Here is a 17,251-nt window from a genome sequence, read left to right on the forward strand (position 1 = left end):
TGAGCAAGAGAGAAAGAGCCCACGGGGAGACCACTAGAAAGTAGTTCTATTTGATGAGGAAGAGTCCTTTGCCACCAGTCTCCCTGTGTCCTTATGAAGCAACCCCTGGGGCAAAGTTACATATATTTTATCTCAGCCTGAGTTCCCTTAGCCAGTGAGTCATCACTTCCTGTTTGTTTTAGGACACAAGAAATGCAGCAGCTAAAAGGAGAGGAATCTGTTAGCTGAAGAATAGAAAAAATGGCAGATGAAAATTCAGGGAACCCCAGACTCATGTGTGCTTAAAACAACCACTTTGTTAATGTTTCATACACAGAAGTGCTGGAAGCCTGGATAGCTGGGTGTAATCTCCTATTTTTGCTTTTAAATTTATAATACTGTTCCTGTTTTCTTAATTTGAACATTAAGTTCACAAATGTCTGTTAATAGAACTATATCTCACATCAAAATGTGATTTTATTTAATCATCTGTTATTTCTAGCATGTTGATTAGCACTTGTTCCTATGTTTAAGAACTTTATAAGTATAGAATGGAAAGTTACTAAATATATAACAGAGTCCAATGTAAATATGTAATACAGAGAATACCAATGTAAATATGTAATATAGAGTTCCAGTATAAATATGTAATACAGGGTGTCTCAGTGTAAAATATGTAACACAGAGAGTCCTGATATAAATATATAATAGAGTCCCAATGTAAATTTATAATACAGAGTCCCAGTGTAAATATGTGATAGCAGAGAGTCCCAATGTAAATATATAACAGAGTCTCAGTGTAAATATATAATAGTCTTAATGTAAATATGTAATACAGAGAGTCCCAGTGTAAATATGTAATAGCAGAGAATCCCAATGCAAATATGTAGTACATTTCCTAGGTCCCAATTCCTAGGTGCCAAAGATTCCTGAGCAAAGAAGATAAGCATGAGCAGGTGTTGGGTTCCACACTGAACATTGCTGGCCAGACACTGAGTCCTGTCCCATAGTTTGATTGAAAGGATGGGACTTACCGAGCAGCTCTTACCATTCTGTAGATCGCCTGTATTGTAACATTAGTACGGTCATGGCTTTAACAGCAGATATTTACATTTCTTATCCCTGGTTCTTACTGGCTTGGTTTTTAATTTTAGGGTGGAGATGGCGATGGTGAGGGGAAGAATTTGAAGAGGAACAGATTTTTTTTTTCCCGATAGTGTTTTGTCTTTTAAGTAATCTTAAAAATACAAGCTTGGCAACTCTTTCCTTTTTATTTTATACACAATAGAATGTAATATAGGTTGCTGTTAAGATAGCCATCCATCCCGTCTGCATCAGCATCATTTGCTTTTTTGGTTTTGTTAGCAGAATTTTAACCATTTTTCTCTTTCTTCTAAAAACTGTTATTTTGATGCTGTGATTTGGTATTATAAAGTCACCTTACCACTGCCTGCTTCCTTCCTTGCCATGATTACTGAGTGGGTAGCACAATGTCACATGATGTGCCCTGCTCGCACTGTTCTCTGCCTTCTGAGAGTCAGACCTCACAAGCCAGTGTCTCCTGGAAAGTCCTGGCCTCTTCAAGTGAATGCTCGATGAGCCTTCTTGTCTGTTGTCTTAGTAACTATTCATTACCATCACATGATGAAAGACATGCTGTTGGTCAGCAATGAGGCATTTATAGTAGTTAACAATATTTAACAGTGATATGATGTTCCAGTGTTAAATTTCTGTAAATGAATCAATTGCCTGGATTCTCCCAGTCTCCTAGACTGGAAGAAATTCCCTAAAGAAACTATGTGCAACCTGGAAAAAGGTTTACTTTCTCTCCTGGGATGTTTTCTGTTATTGAATAATAAAGACTGGGTAGTTAACATAAAAAATAGAGATTATTTAGCTTATACTTCTTTAGGCTAGAAGTCCACTGACACAGGCCAGTGTCTTTTGGTATCTCGGAGGGCCTTGCTACAGTCAAGCATGGTGGAAGTCACCACATGGAGAGGCAGAGCAAGTCACTATTACATGGAGGTGCCACTTCATGACTTCATCTATTATGAATTACCTCCTGAAGGCCCCAGCTGTCTTTAGGCTGTTGACATATTAGCTTGGGGATTAAGTTTATGACACATTAACTTTTTTTTTCCTCTTTGGGTATGCTGAGAAATGAATTCAAGATGCACATGGAGGAGGCAGGCTCTCTACCCCTGAGCTAGAATATGGACCTTTTGTTGTTGGGTTAAGACAGTTTATTAGATACAGCCTCAGCTGACCTAGTTCTCTATATGTAGCCCAGGCTAGCCTCAGACTTGGAGCAATCCTTCTTCCCTAGTCTCCTGAATACTCAGAGTATAGCTATGTTCCACACATGAACTTTTGAAGAATGTATTTAAAACAAGGTACTACCAAAATTCTAGATTTTTTTCACCCTGTAAAAAATATACAATTATCTTATTTGGTGTTTTGCCAGGCTTTTAATCTAGTTTTGTAGTTAGTAAATAAATATGAAAAAGAAAGGAAAACAAATTTTTGTTTGTTTTTTGAGACAGTTTCTCTGTGTAACCTTGGCTGTCTTGGAACTCACTTTTTAGTCCAGGCTGGCCACAAACTCAAGAGATATTCCTGCCAATGTCTCCTGAGTGCTGGGATCAAAGGTGTGTACCACTACTACCTAGCCAGGAATTTCTTTTTAATACATTATTTTTATTAATTCCTTGAGAATTTCATACAATGTATTTTGATCATACTCACTTCCTACTCATTTCCCTAACAGCTCCCAGATCCATCCCTACCTTCCTATCCCACTCCCAATTTCATATCATATACTTTTATTTTTAATAACCTATCAAGTTCAATTTGTGCTACCTATGTTCTCCTGGGTGTGGGGGTCATCCACTGGAGTGTGAGCAACCCACCAGGAGCCACATCCTTAAAGGAACTGACTCTCCTTCCTTCAGAAGCCATTAGTTGTCCAAAGCTACACAATCAGGGGTAAGGGCTTGTGAGCCCCCTTACCCTCCATGCTAGAATGACTGCTCAGGCCTCCACAGCTGCCATGAGTTCTTGAGAGCAGGGATTCTGACATGTCTAGAAGATGTTGTTTAATTCCAGTCCTTCCTGACCTCTGGCTCCTATAGTCTTTCTACTCCTTCCATGATGAGAGGCTGAGTGATATAGATGTCTCCTGTGTGATTGAGCACTCTACTGACACTTATTCTCTGTGCTCTGGCCAGCTGTGAGTTTCTGCATTAACCACCATCCACTGCATGAGGAAACTTCTCTAGTGGCTTCTGAGAGCCACACTAATCTATGGGTATAGAGACATGAATTTAGAGGGCAGTTTGGTACTATGTCCATTTAGGACCAACCCTGGGATCTGTGAGCTCCCCAGTTGTGGATTCTTAGCTAGATTATCAGTACCAGGTGTGCATCTTCTCCTTTACAGACCTCATCTGCCATCAGAAAGCAGTTGTTGTTTATCCCCATAACATTGATGCCACTGTTGTCCTCATGGGCATCTCTTGCCATTCTAGTCATTATTGTAGTGCACTGAGTTTATAGCTAGGTAAGACTGCTGATGACTTTTTCCCCTGAGCAGCCTACATAACACCTTCTAGTACTCTGGTAACTAGCCAGCTGGGAGGAAACTTCCTTGGAAAGTACCAACTGGATTTTTCCATGGCCTGGAACAAAAACGTGTGGTGTCTTTAGCAAAATAAGAGTTTACCATTAAGTTCCAGTGTGCAACCAAGAACAATGGCAATAGCCTGTATGGTTTTGGGAGTCTTAGGAAAGTTTTGATTCAGGGCTGGGGATGTAGTGCAGTCGGCTGTGTAGCTGTTCGTATTGTTTATCTTACCTACTGAAATCTACCTTTGGGAAGTCATGGATTTACTGTTTTATTCCCCATGTTTTGAGTAGTGCTTAGCATATATTGGCACTCAATAACATTTGATTTGTGGTAAACGAATGTAAGCACCACGCATACTAAGTCATTGAGAAAGCAAAAGTAGCATGGCACCATGTCTGTTTGTTTGTTTGAAATGGTCTCACCGTGTAACACAGGTTGGTCCTGAATCCATGGACTCAAGTGTTTCTTTGAACTCACTTTCTGTGTAGCTTGGACCAGGCGTGTGCTACTGAGCCTGGATACCATGTGATAATATTAATTTCATTTTTCTGCAACTCAGAATATAGATTATAGTAGGTCCTTATAGTAGCTGTCAGGTGGAATACATGTGCTTCCCTCCCCAAAGATAGTCTCCTCCAGAGGGAGCCCAAGGTCCAGCCTTTTCAGAACTCTTGGTCCCTGTTGGACTGGGCAAGGCTTTGAAGATGGGTACCTATGCCTCCATGCTTTTTGCTCAAATCTCCTAAATGAGGATGTAATAAAAGGCAAGATTTGGGATTGGTTTCCTTAGGTGAATGATTCCTAATCTTGGGATGTTTCAAACCAAGCCTGGAAGAACTCCCATGTGGTTCAGGCTGTGTTTACACTTGGGTAGCTCCTTTGGGTAATTTCTTTGTGGTTATTAATAATTACGTTGAAATGTGTTATTACCGCACTAAAAGCATCTGATGCCTCGTGGGAAACAAGATTTATTATGGAATCATTTTGCCATCAGTAGTCCTTGGATTGTTGTCCAGTGTGGAAAATCCTTTCATCTTTCTCTCTTCTCCAAAGATACCATCTAGCAAAATCAGAACATACATTGAAATTATACCTATACAATTTTCAAATCCTTTCATTGAAAAATCTCATTGGATAATTACTCTGTTTTTATTAAAAGCCATTAAGAGTGTAACCATTAGAGTCCAATAGGGCATCAGACTGACCGAGTGAAAAATGTAAATACTCAGTGCTCAACACACCTTTACCATTTCTTTACATTTTATGTGTGTGGGTGTTCAGTCTGCATGAATGTCTGTGTACCACATGTGTGCCTAGTGCCCACAAAGCTAGAAGAGGGCATCTGATCCCCTAGACCTGGAGTTAAAGATGGTAATCAGCCACCATGTGGGTGTTGTGAATTGAACCCCAGATCCTCAGGAAGAGCAGCCAGTGTTTTTAACTGCTGAGCCATCTCTCTTGCACTTCTTGGGTGTGTGTGTGTGTGTGTGTTGTTGTTGTTGTATTGACTTGTGTTCTGGTTGGAAAAGGGGACAATAGTTTATTTACATGAATATACGCACACAATAAGTAAATTAACATAAAAAGAATAGATTTTTTTCTTAGAAATATTATGTTGTCTTTTCAGTGTATATGAGTGTTTTGCCTGCATGTGTGTATGTACACCATGTGCTGGCCTCATACAGAAGCCAGAGAAGGCATTAGATTGCCTGGGACCTGAGTTATAGACAGTTGTGAGCTGCCATGTGAGTGCTGAGAACTGAACCTGGACCTATAGAAGAGAAGCCAGTGCTATTAACCACTGAACCTCATTTCTTGGAACTATTGTGAGGATTCTTAAGATGACGCTTGATACACTTAAGGTATAGTAGGTTTGCACTGACCAAAGTCAGTTATTTGTAGGACTTGCAGAATTTCCTTCAAGAAGGCAGAGCTGTGGGCTTTATTCTATTTTGGTTTTGTTCTGATGTCTAAGTTATCAGAGTACATCCTGATTTCTTTACTTTGGGAATAAATTCAGTCCAGAAGTGCCCTCTGTTCTATGGTATAGTGTCTGAGTAGATCCATTTGCTTTAGGCATGAAACTGGCACAAGCAATAACATATCCACTGTCTGCTCTGTGTGAATACAGTGTTTCATTAAATAGAAGAAATGCTGTATTCAGAGGAGGTTGATTGGTTAGTTTTATTTTTAGAATCTTATTGTGTGACACAGGCTATCTTTAATCTCCCTGTATACCCCAGGCTGGCCTCTAACTCACACTTCTCCAACCTCACTTTCCCATGTGTTTGAGAGCACAGGTCTGAGCTACCATACCCATATGAATTTAGGATATAAAAAGATGGGTCTGGAGAGATAACTCAGAGGTCAAGAGCATTGGTTGCTCTTCCAGAGGAGTTATGTTCAATTCCCAGGGCTCACATGGTGGCTCACAACCATCTGTAACTCCAGTTTCAGGAAATCCAACACCCTCTCCTGTCCTCTGCTGGCAGCAGGCATGCAAATGGTATACAGGTAAGACACCCATTTGTATAAATAATAAAACTATACTAAAGATAAACTCATGTCTCCTACTGTTCTTGGAAAGAAAGTCAGTATGCTACATGGTGGCTCATTAGTGTTGTACCTCCTCTCATAGGGAAGATGTTAGTGCTGTAGTTATTTTCCATCAAGACCACAAGTCATAGTCTTTCTTTTTTTTGGGGGGGGGTTACATTGTTTTGTTTTGTTGTTCCCTCAGAACTTTTGTGCATTCATGGAGTTCATTCCTGTTTTTTTTTTTAATTTTATTTATTTTTATTACATATATAGGGTTCTGCCTGCATATACATCTGTGTGCTAGAAGAGGGCACCAAACTTCATTATAGATGGTTGTGAGCCACCATGTGGTTGCTGGGAATTGAACTCAGGACCTCTGGAAGAATAGTCCGTGCTCTTTACCTCTGAGCTATCTCTCCAGCCCCATTCCTGTTTTCTTGTTTGCTTGTTTTACAGAGTCTCACCCTGGCTGGCCTAGACCTCACTTTGTAGACTAAAGTGGCCTGGAACTCACAGAATTTACCTGCCTGTGCCTCCAGAGCACTGGGATTAAAGGTGTATATCACTGCCCTGCTCATGGAGTTTTTAAAGTGATATTACAAACAGGGTTATGGTTAGTAGATTTACACTTAATTTAGGCATCTCTAGGCTTTACAGAGGTTGAAGCTTTTAAAGGAGAGTTCTCTTTGGAGGAGAATTTCACATTTCAATTGCAAAATTACTATGCTTCTTCTGTGGCCCTGGAAGGAGTGTGGGCAGGGGATGGGTCATATGGTCTCTCAGCAGGTAGGCCTCTGCTGACAGGATTGCTGTCACTTGAGTCTCTGGCTACCAACTCATTCCTGCAAACATGCTGTTGCAGTGCAGCTGAACCAGTAATTGGGTGCTTGGATTTTGAAATCTGTGGGGTTGGCATTCATAGGATGAAGGCAGAAGTCCTGGCTATGGTCCTTTGCCTACAGTTGTCCCAAGCAGAAAGGGTGACAACTGGTGGCTCAGTAGGTATTGCTGTGTGGTACCCACTTTTGAAAAGAAACAGAGGATGTAGTGGAGCAGATAGGGCCTACCTTGCTGCACTAACGCCTTGAAGAATAAGATTTGACCCACTAAGTAAGTGGGTCTGGCTCCGTTCACCTGTCATGAAACCCCACTTTGACTGGGCTCCCATTATCTCCCAAATCATTCAGTTTAGTGGCTTTCTTCAAATAGCTGCCCCCAACCCCCAACCTTTCTGTCACATTTGACACCATGAATCATCTTCCCTTTCTGGAACCATTCTCATCGTTTGTCACATGTCATCATTCTCTTTTTACCTCCAGAAGCTTTTCTGCTCTTCGGATAATTTTATCTTCCTACCTGGTTCCCTGTCAGCATTTTCTGGAGGACAAGTCTTCAGTTCTTTGTTCTTCCCATTTCCTTGAGCGCGTAGCTCGCCACTTCCCAGGTACAGGGAGCAGAACCTTGTAGTTCTCACACTGACCTTTGTTTGAAGCCCTAGCCTCTGTACATAAGCTAACATGTTTTCCTTCTAGGTTTTCTTGTTTTTAAAGTGGAACTGATATGGATTCCTTGAGTGTGAAGGGACCTGTCTCGGCTCTTGATCAGCATAACCCAGGGATCTGGACCAGCAACAGTCACCAAAGCTGCCCCCAGCCCCTGGCTTCTGTTTTCTCATTGTTTTGTTTTTATCTTATGGCCAAGAATAATAAGGAAATATGAACAAATGTGAGCAGAGGGAACATGGATTTACTAAGGAAAATGAGAATGACTCCTGAGAATGAATGGGGTAGGGATCCTAGAGGGGTACTGCTATGGACCTGCCTAGTGGTGTTCTCTTGTGTGGTAGGAACTGGGTGGATACTTAGGTGATCTTTTCTGGGATCGGTTATTTTTGGTTGGTCATTTGTATCATAGGCTGCACCTGTGAGGAGTCTATACACTCTATGCATGCTCCCTTGGTTCAACCAGAAAGGTTATCACTTGTTACTCATCCAGTTAGGGGAATAGTTGTGAGTGGTGACCATCTTTTCTGTTTGCAAGCTGCTTTACTAGCTCATGGTTCACTGTGGGCACTGCCCTTCCTTTCCCTTCCCATGGAAGCTGACTCCTGTCTCAGTCCCATGGCTCTCCCTAGCCTGGAACTTGGTACCAACTTGATGCTTTTCAGTTTCTGCGGGTCCTGATAGCCATTTAGGCAGCAGGCCTACTTAACTTATTCTTGCTGTCACATTCTGGCTCTCCCAAATTATAAAATTTTCCACAATTGAGCATATGTGTAGTCATCTCTTTTCCCTCTAGATTCTCACTTCTTTTAAATTGTTTCTTAACTGATTGACATCCTGTTTTGTGACATGAGTTACCTTTTAAGTTTGTCTATGTGAGATAAACATCTACATTATTATACTTAGTTTTTGTACTAGAGATCTCCAGAGAAGCAGAACAAACAGAATAATAGAATATGATTACAAGAGGAGAGTTATTAGGTTGGCTGATAACATCAGAGGCCAACCAGTTGCACAGTGGCCGTCTGCACACTGGAAAGCCAGGGAAAACTGGTGGCTCTCAGTCTAGGAAGCTGGAAGCCTCAGCTCACAAGACGTGATGTAGCCCTAGTCTGAGGCCAGACACCTGAAGGACACTGGTGCAAATCTATCCTTAGAGGCTGAAGAATCTGGCATCCATGGGACACAGTAATGGCAAAAGCACATCCACTCAAGAAGGTACTCAGGAGCGTGCTATTGCCAGCTGCCCACTTCTGCCTCATGTTTGCACCATCTATCGCCTGCCTATTGGGGATCACCATGCTCATGGTTGTACTTCTCATGTCACCAGCCTGCACAACAGTCTTCTTTAGAAAGAACGTCACTCCACCCCAGCTCTGCTTTTCCAGTCTTCTAGATACCACTCTATCAAGTCAGACTGACAACCATCAACATTTCCCAAGGAAAGGATAAAACTACAAAGAAATGATATAGAAAATGGATGGGCCACACAAAACAGTGGCATAAATTAGTTAAATATGTCATTCAGTAATTAAAAAAATAATCTATGGCTGGTGAGATGTCTCAGCAGATAAAGGCACTTGCTGCCAAGCCTGACAACCTGGGTTTGATTCCTGGGAGCCATATGGTGAGAGGAGAGAATGGACTCCCACAAGTTGTCTGCTGACCTTCATATACATACTGGGACATGTATGTGTGCACATGCATGCAAACACACCAGATAGATAGATAGATAGATAGATAGATAGATAGATAGATAGATAGATGAAGTAAAAATTTTGCAACTAGCTAAGGGTAAATGTAAAAAGTAGGGTATTAATAGATAGCTACTGCCACAATTCATAAAATATTAAGACACAAAAATAGAGAAAACAGCCAGGCAGTGGTGGCACACACCTTTAATCCCAGCACTCAGGAGGCAGAGGCAGGCAGGTCTCTGAATTTGAGTTAACCCTGGTCTACAGAGTGAGTTCCAGGGCAGCCAGGGTTACACAGAGAAACCCTGTCTCTGTCAGAGAGAGGGGGGAGGGAGAGAGGGAGAGAGAGAGATAGTTTGTTAAATAAAAAGATACAGGGAATACTGAGGAAAGTGGTGTTTTGTAACTATGTAAACATCAGAAAAAATCTGAGGTCAAAAGATGATTGAGTCTGTAAGGGAGGGCACTTGCTACCAAGCTTGCCTATCTGAGTATGAACTGGAGGAAAGAGAGAACAGACTCCTGCCAGATGTCCTAACTGCACACAAAACCAAACACACACACACTGAATAAGCATAAAAATTACAAAGGAAAAATGGAGTATAAGTAAGACAGGCACTATATGATTAAATGCTAAAGTTTTGCACCAACAATCTGAAGATGTAGCTCAGTGGCAGAGCACATACACAGCATGCCTCAGGCACCAGGTTGCATGTCCAACACCACCAAAAAGGTCTTGTATCTAACAGCATATTTTCAGAATACATAAAAGACAAATTTAGTGAGCCTAAAGAGAACTTTTGAAGTCTTATCGAAGTATGAGATTCTTTTTTGTTTGAGGGTCTCTTTACATAGCTCTGGCTGTCCTGGAACTCATTATGTAGTCCAAACTGACTTCAAACATAGAGAGCTGCCTCTGCCCCTGTCAGAGCAAACATATCAAAATGAAACAACAAACCAAACAAAACATGAATATGGATTTGAGTAATGCAATGTTTAACTTTGCTGTGATGGACATGTAGGAGATTTTTTTTTTATCCAGAAATGAAAAATAACCCATACATAGGAAATTTTAAATATATTTTCTAAATGTGTCAAGAAATAAGTAATGATGAAAATCAGAAAACAAAAAAAGGACATTAATGAAAGAATCTCGACACAGGACAAGAGATCTGTGCTTCTGGGTGGACCTCAGTGGCTTAAAACAGAATTGACAGCCAACTGGACAAAAGAAGCTGATGCTTAAAGGTAAGCTGGGCATGATGGCCCGTGCCATACCCTCAGCACTTGGGAGGCAGCATCAAGTTCAAGGTCGTCCTCATTGCTCTATAGCATGTTTGTTTATTTATTTATTTATTTATTTATTTTTGGTTTTTCGAGACAGGGTTTCTCTGTGGCTTTGGAGGCTGTCCTGGAACTAGCTCTTGTAGACCAGGCTGGTCTCAAACTCAGAGATTCGCCTGCTTCTGCCTCCCAAGTTCTGAGATTAAAGGCGTGTGCCACCACTGCCCGGCCTATAGCATGTTTATGATCAATGTGGGATAGGAGAGACCCTGCCTCAGATCAGCACCCAGACGACAAGCTGATTGCAAACAACAATTTGAGGGGATTATTTCAGAGGCATTGTATGATGAACCACACTCCCCAGTTCTGAGGAGTATATATTGATTTTGAAACAAGAAACAACTGAGATTTCCCACTTCTTGAAAGAGGGATGTACAGAGAAACCAACAGCATGGTTTAGGCTTCTTAGAGTGATAACATCACCCTTGGTTTCCCTTTCAAAACCATGTCCTAGCATAAATGTAAGTAGGACTTCACAAGTACCAGAGGTGAAATCAGATTAAAGAGCTGATGCCCTAAACCACTCCCAAACCGCTGGACAAGCAGTCTGTATTGCAGACACCCTGTGATCCCAACAGGGAAAATAAACGAAAATGCAACAGGAGCACACTGTAGGAAGACTGCAGCAAACAGTGTAAAGCCTCAGATAAAATCTAAAAAGCAAGAGGACAAACCGACATTAGAGGGTGGTTCCTGCAAAGGTCCAGACCTGACAGAGGCAGGCGTGAAGTGCTGAGAGAAGAGAGTTGCCAGCCAAGGTTCTGACAACCAGTGAGGTTTACTTCAAAGATGAGGGGAAAATAACAGTTTTTGTCTGTACAGACAAAAGCAGAGAGAACATGTTATCAGCAATCTAGCCTTAAGGCAATAGCTTAAGGGAATTCTTTTAGTTTTTTTTTTTTTTCATTTTTGTCAGCGTTTGTTATTTTACTTAAAAACAAACAAACAAACAAACAAAAAACCCAAAAAACACCTGTTTTTGTGAATATATGCCACATGCTGGGGGTGTCCATGAAGACCAGAAGAAGGCATCATGTCCCCTAAAGTGGCTGAGAGTTTTCCTGTATGAGTTCTGGGAACTGAACTCTGGTATTTTGTTAAGAGAAGCAAGTGCTCTTAACCATGAGCCATCTCTCCAACCCCCAATCTTAAGTGTGTGTGTGTGTGTGTGTGTGTGTGTGTGTGAGTGTGCTGTAGCACTCCTTTGGAGGTCAGAGGGACAACTGCAGGAATTGGCGCTCTCCTTCCACCCAGTGGATTTTTTGGATCAAGCTCATGCTGTAAGGCTTGGTGGCAAGCTCCTTTGCCTGCTAAGCCATCTTGCCAGTCCCTTTAAGGGAACTCTTTAGATCAAAGAAAAATAGTTCCAAATGGAAATAGGAAATTTGGGGAAAAATAAGGAACAAAGGGGGAAAGTGTGGGTAAATGTTATGTATGGGTAACAGGGTTATGAGGGTTTAATATGTTTGGAGAACTGGGAGTGTAGCTGAGTGCTAGGATGTCTGCTTAATGTGCATGAACACCTGGATCCAGTCTCCAGGACTATAAAAATATAAAAATAAAAGAGCAGAATATCAATGCTTGACCACAGGAAAACCATGAGGAATGGGTCAATACAGCTAATGTGCTCTAAGCTTTGAGAGTGAACATCTTTTATCTATACTAAACCCAGACAAATCAAAGACAACAGAATAAGCACAACTATGTTGGTAATTATATGAAATGGAACAAATACTCCAAGTAAATACTGGGATAGTAAATTATCAGGATAGATTAGAAACTATCCACCCCTATGCTACTTCTGAAAAAAGCTTTGCATAAAAGAGACTGGAATGTTGAAAATAAAAGATGAAGGAAATCTAGTAACCAACATGAAGCAAAAGAAAACTGGCAGTACATCTTAAGGCAAGAACGAGGAGCCAAAAGGGATATCACAAAGACGGCATCTGTCAAAAGAATATATTAATTTAAATCCTAAGTTAGTGTTCATTGAATAACAGGGTTTCAGAACACTGGAAGGAGATGACAGAGCAATCTGCAGTAATAACAGTCAACACACTTCTCCCAGTAACTTATAAAATGGGTGCACATGCATCAGTGATGACATGGAAGCAAGGCAGAAATAGCAGCTAGTAAACAAGCCCCTATCCGCACAACAGAGCACTGCACACAAGATTAGAACAGCACTACTTTTAACTATGTGGTGAGTTTATCAAAACTGACAATAAAGCACACTTTACCAAAGTCTCAAAACATTCAGAATATGTCATCTGGCCACACTAGGATTAAGATAAAAAATAATAACTAGAAAAAGTGGTTTAACCAGTGCACTTAAAAATAATCTACACGTTCAAAGAGTAGAAATTAGGAAGAGCCTGCAACTCAGTGAAGATGGAATGAAGAGATGCACTCCGGGGTTTCTTGGAACATGAGCTTACCTCTTGGCAGTCAGGAAACAGGGTGGGGGTGGGGAGGACCAGGGTCCCAGGATCCTTTTCAAAGGCATCCCCATGAGTTTTCTTTCATCAGGCCCTGTCTGGTGGGAACCCACACCCACTCACCTGCACAGCAAGTGAAGACCAAGCCTTTAAACACACAGGCCTTTGGGGGTGCATACTGAATCCACAGCAACCAACCGGAAACCTAAGTTTGTACCTCAAAGAAGCCAGTCAAAAATAATAAACTCTAAAAGAAACTGAAAAATTAAGAAAAAACACATAATTTCTGAGGACATTAAGGAGCTTTGTTTCTGCCATAAGGGAGCAACTGTGTGATGCTTAGTCTTGCCGGGAAACAAACTGGCCTGAGGGGGTCAGAAGCAGAGGTGAACCAACTGTCACAAAGGGCTTCTACCTAGATCTAGGCAGCTGCTCAACCACAGCAGTCACCAGAACAAAGCCTGATTATTTGCTGAAGTGAAGTATGGACAGAAGCTTGGAGAGGCCTAGGTAGCGAGACGTGTTGAGATAGCACTAACAAAGGGAGACTGTGGAGAATGAAGAAGGGATGGTAGGGCAGGCCTGTTCCTGGCCATACTGCAGAGTCTCGGCTGGAAGCTTCCTGTCAGCCTTGCCAGTCTTCCTTAAAATTGCCCTACAGTCCAGGTTTTTGCCCTTCAACTTGTCTTTCTCTCACAAAGCCAAACATGTTTTGTAGTGTGTTTACCCTGCACTCCGGCTCCCTTTCCAGTTTTCTTACAGGTTATTTCCCCTGGAAAAATCTCCCGAATTCCTGAGTCTCTCTCTCAACCTATTCCTCAGACTTTGCGGGCCAACACAATGGTGCCAAAAAAAAAAAAAAAAAAAAAGTTTAGGTAGGATCTGAGGCTGGCTAGCACACCTTGGGTTAGACAGAAAGGACATCATTCTGATTGTCATATGAGCCATAAATAGATCCTGGCACAAATTGGAGCTCAACAACTAAGTATTTCATAGTTGACGACCTGAAGGGTGTTCTTTTAGAGAGGAATTCTCCTGTAATGAAGAGGGCCTGTGAAAAACAGGGGTAGGAAGAATGATAAAGGGATAGAGTTGACAGCACGCTGAGCTGTGTTGACCCTTGCACAGGGACAGACTGAAAGCTCTTGAAGATTTACTTATTTGGGTGGGTTGGGTGCATGCATGCAGGGGTCCATGGAAGCCAGAAGAATTACAGGTGGTTTTGAGCCACCCAACGTGGATACTAGAAACTGAATTCAGGTCCCCTGCAAAGAGCAGCAAGTGTCCTTAAGTTCCCGGTCATCTTTCCAGCTCCAGAAACAAAGTCCTTCAGAAGTTGAGGCTGGATGTCAAAGCCAGTGGCCTCAGTATCTTATGAAATCTCAACAGGAGAACAGACACAGCTGTGCAGTAAGGGAATGTGTAATTTTTACAGTTGCAGGACTTCAGGGACTCTTAACGCCTGGCACACCAGTGGAGGGAAAGCCCAGAACTCAGAAACAGAGAATGGTAAACTAAGCGTGTTTGTTCACGCCTTTAATCCCAGCACTCTGAAATGTAGAGGCAGGTGTGTCTCTGGGAGTTTTCGGCCAGCCTGGTCTACAAAGCAAGTTCCAGGACAGCCAGTGCTGTTACACAGAGAAACCCTGTCTCTCCACACCCCCTAAAAAGCAGCAGCAGCAGCAGAATGGAAACATCGGGTGGATGTGCATAAGGATCCTGTTGCCTGTGCAGCAGCCCTTGGTTCCTGTGGGCTTGTGGAGGTGGCACAGTTTTCCTTTGTGAGAACTAGAATAAATAAATGTGCTGTGTAAAGCCAGATGCCCAAACAGAACTGTGCTCCATCTGAGGCTGCAGAAGACAGTACCCACCCATGGCCACTAAGAAAGCCCCACGTATGCTGAAAACCTTGTATGCTGAAAGCCATAGTAACAAACACTTTGCTTTCCCAGAGAAGACCAACCAAGTCCTACATGTCAGCCCCCATGGTCCTTGGATTTCATACTCATGAGGACAGTTATAGAATATTTAATCCCCAGACATGGAATCACACACAGCACAATGAAGGAGGTAGGGAGTGCTCTTAATCATGATGTTCACTGGTACTGTCACACAAAGTCCCATCATAAGGCATCTAGCCTTGTGGAATGCAGGACCAGCCTTTATAAGTCAGAGGAAATACATGAAAAGAATGATGAGCTATTCTGTGGACTATGCATTAAGTCAGAAACCTGAGTGCTGGGTCCCCAGCAGGCAAGATACTTGAGTCTGGGAGTCCAGGCATGGAACCAGATGTAGTTCCACTGACCATTGCTCCTAACATAGGGGTTCACAACTCCTTTAGAAGACTTTGTGATCCCATTCCTGTTATCTTGGACTTTGAAGACTTGGAATTCCTTATCTCCAAAAGGCAAGCTCCTGTCAGATCAGCAAGAGTCCCATTTAAAAGTTACAACTCCAAGGCATTCCTTGTGTCCAGGGGCCAGCAGACAGGAAGAAAGTCACCAGTGTGATAGAACAAGAACATGTTGCTGTGGTCAGCAGATTGAGACAGGACTGCTGTGACAATGAAGATGACAGAGTGGTGTATGTGCTGAACCCAAAGTAGCCGTGTCAGTGCCTCTTCCGTTAACTGAATGGACACATATGGCAGCTTCCAAATGGGAAGATATACTTGCCAAGAGTTTTCCACACCATCACATTTGCCCTGAGAGCTACTAAGGACACAGCTGAGTTAGTTCAGTGGCCCATGAGAAGGCTGACAGATTAGCTGCTGGCTTGAGATCAGATGTCACTTTCCCAACTTCCCCTCAGGAAGAAAGGGTAATGGGAACCATGGAAATGCTCCTCTCCAAATGTGGAGTACATGTATTTTGGTGGATATGTGGAGGCCTCAAAATGTACCTCTTGCTGGGCAGTGGTGGCGCACGCCTTTAATCCCAGCACTCGGAAGGCAGAGGCAGGCAGATCTCTGAGTTCGAGACCAACCTGGTCTACAAGAGCTAGTTGCAGGACAGCCTCCAAAGCCACAGAGAAACCCTGTCTCGGAAAACGAAACAAAACAAAAAAATGTACCTCTTAGACTGTGTGAATGTGTGTGTGTGTGTGTGTGTAGGGGGGGTGGACATTGTGGCCTAATGGCCTCAGTTGCAGCACTCTGCAGTTTGTGATGTTTTCACCAAGGCCACACTGCCTGTGTCCATCTCTGACTGGCTTCTCAGGGATGAGAAGGTTGTCGTCCTCTGGAGAGCACAGAGGAGGCTGTCTTCCACTCAGCCTGCCTTCCCTTCATAATGGTCTGATCTGCACAGCAGCCATACCCTTTCTGCTGCCCCTGGCTCCCTTCTCTCCCTCTGAATGCAGCTCCTTTAACAAATGTCTCGCATGTCAAGTCGTCTTCTTGCCATATGGCTTTTTGTGCACTCAAGCTGACAAACTCTGCCGAGAGTGGAATTTGCAAAACCAGTCAAAGAATCAAAAGACTGTGCTTGTCTTGTATGCTTGAGACCATAGGTGATATCCCCCAACACCTCACAAACCAAAGGGAACCTGCTAGAGCTAAAAATGAAATAGCTTAGTATCAGAGAAGAAAGGGTATATCTCCTTAAGACTACAGTAGAAAGCATCCAATTAAGTGATAAAAAATGAAACAAAATGAAATAACAAAACTGGGGTCGGGAGTGAAGTTGGGACAATATTTAGGTAACATGCTTTAGGTATGGTAGGAAGATGAGAAAGGGCAGAAAAAAAAAAAAACAACCGATGGCTGAAATGTTTCCAAATGTGGAGAATGCTGTAAATCCTCATGTCTGGAGAGATTTAAATTGCTAAGAATTTGAATATTAAAATGAATACGAATCACAAAATATGGAGACACTCTTCTGTGACCGTGCCACTCTGAATGTGCCTGACCTCAAAAGCTGAGCAGCCTTAGCCCTGAAAGATCCTTGGGTGGATGAAAGATACGCCATGCCACAGGAGGCATGTGGTGAGACACCGGGGCTGGCAGAGCCTGGTGCATGAAGGGAAACCAGGCCAGACTGTTTACTGTGGCATCTTGGGAAGGAACAGGAAATATGGGGTGAGATGTTTTAGTGTGGCAGTTTGTTTTTGTTTTAAGACAGG

General features: G+C 42.4%; 1 protein-coding gene across 13 annotated transcripts in view; it reads left to right on the forward strand.

Moving 5' to 3' along the window:
- Cdkl3 (cyclin dependent kinase like 3) overlaps positions 1 to 17,251 on the forward strand; it is a 90,317-nt gene that overhangs the window by 33,049 nt on the left and 40,017 nt on the right. For 8 of the 13 annotated variants that reach the window (XM_027427567.2, XM_027427565.2, XM_027427576.2 and 5 more), the window contains one exon: positions 1,134 to 1,428. The exons of the other annotated variants lie outside the window; for them this stretch is intronic. In XM_027427567.2, the coding sequence (XP_027283368.1) occupies positions 1,134 to 1,196 (63 nt within the window). In that variant the 3' untranslated portion in view covers positions 1,197 to 1,428. Of the gene's footprint in view, positions 1 to 1,133; positions 1,429 to 17,251 lie in introns of those variants that run through there. 13 annotated transcript variants of the gene reach the window in all.

The sequence above is a fragment of the Cricetulus griseus genome, chromosome 7 (genome assembly GCF_003668045.3).
Source record: "Cricetulus griseus strain 17A/GY chromosome 7, alternate assembly CriGri-PICRH-1.0, whole genome shotgun sequence".
Taxonomy (NCBI): domain Eukaryota; kingdom Metazoa; phylum Chordata; class Mammalia; order Rodentia; family Cricetidae; genus Cricetulus; species Cricetulus griseus.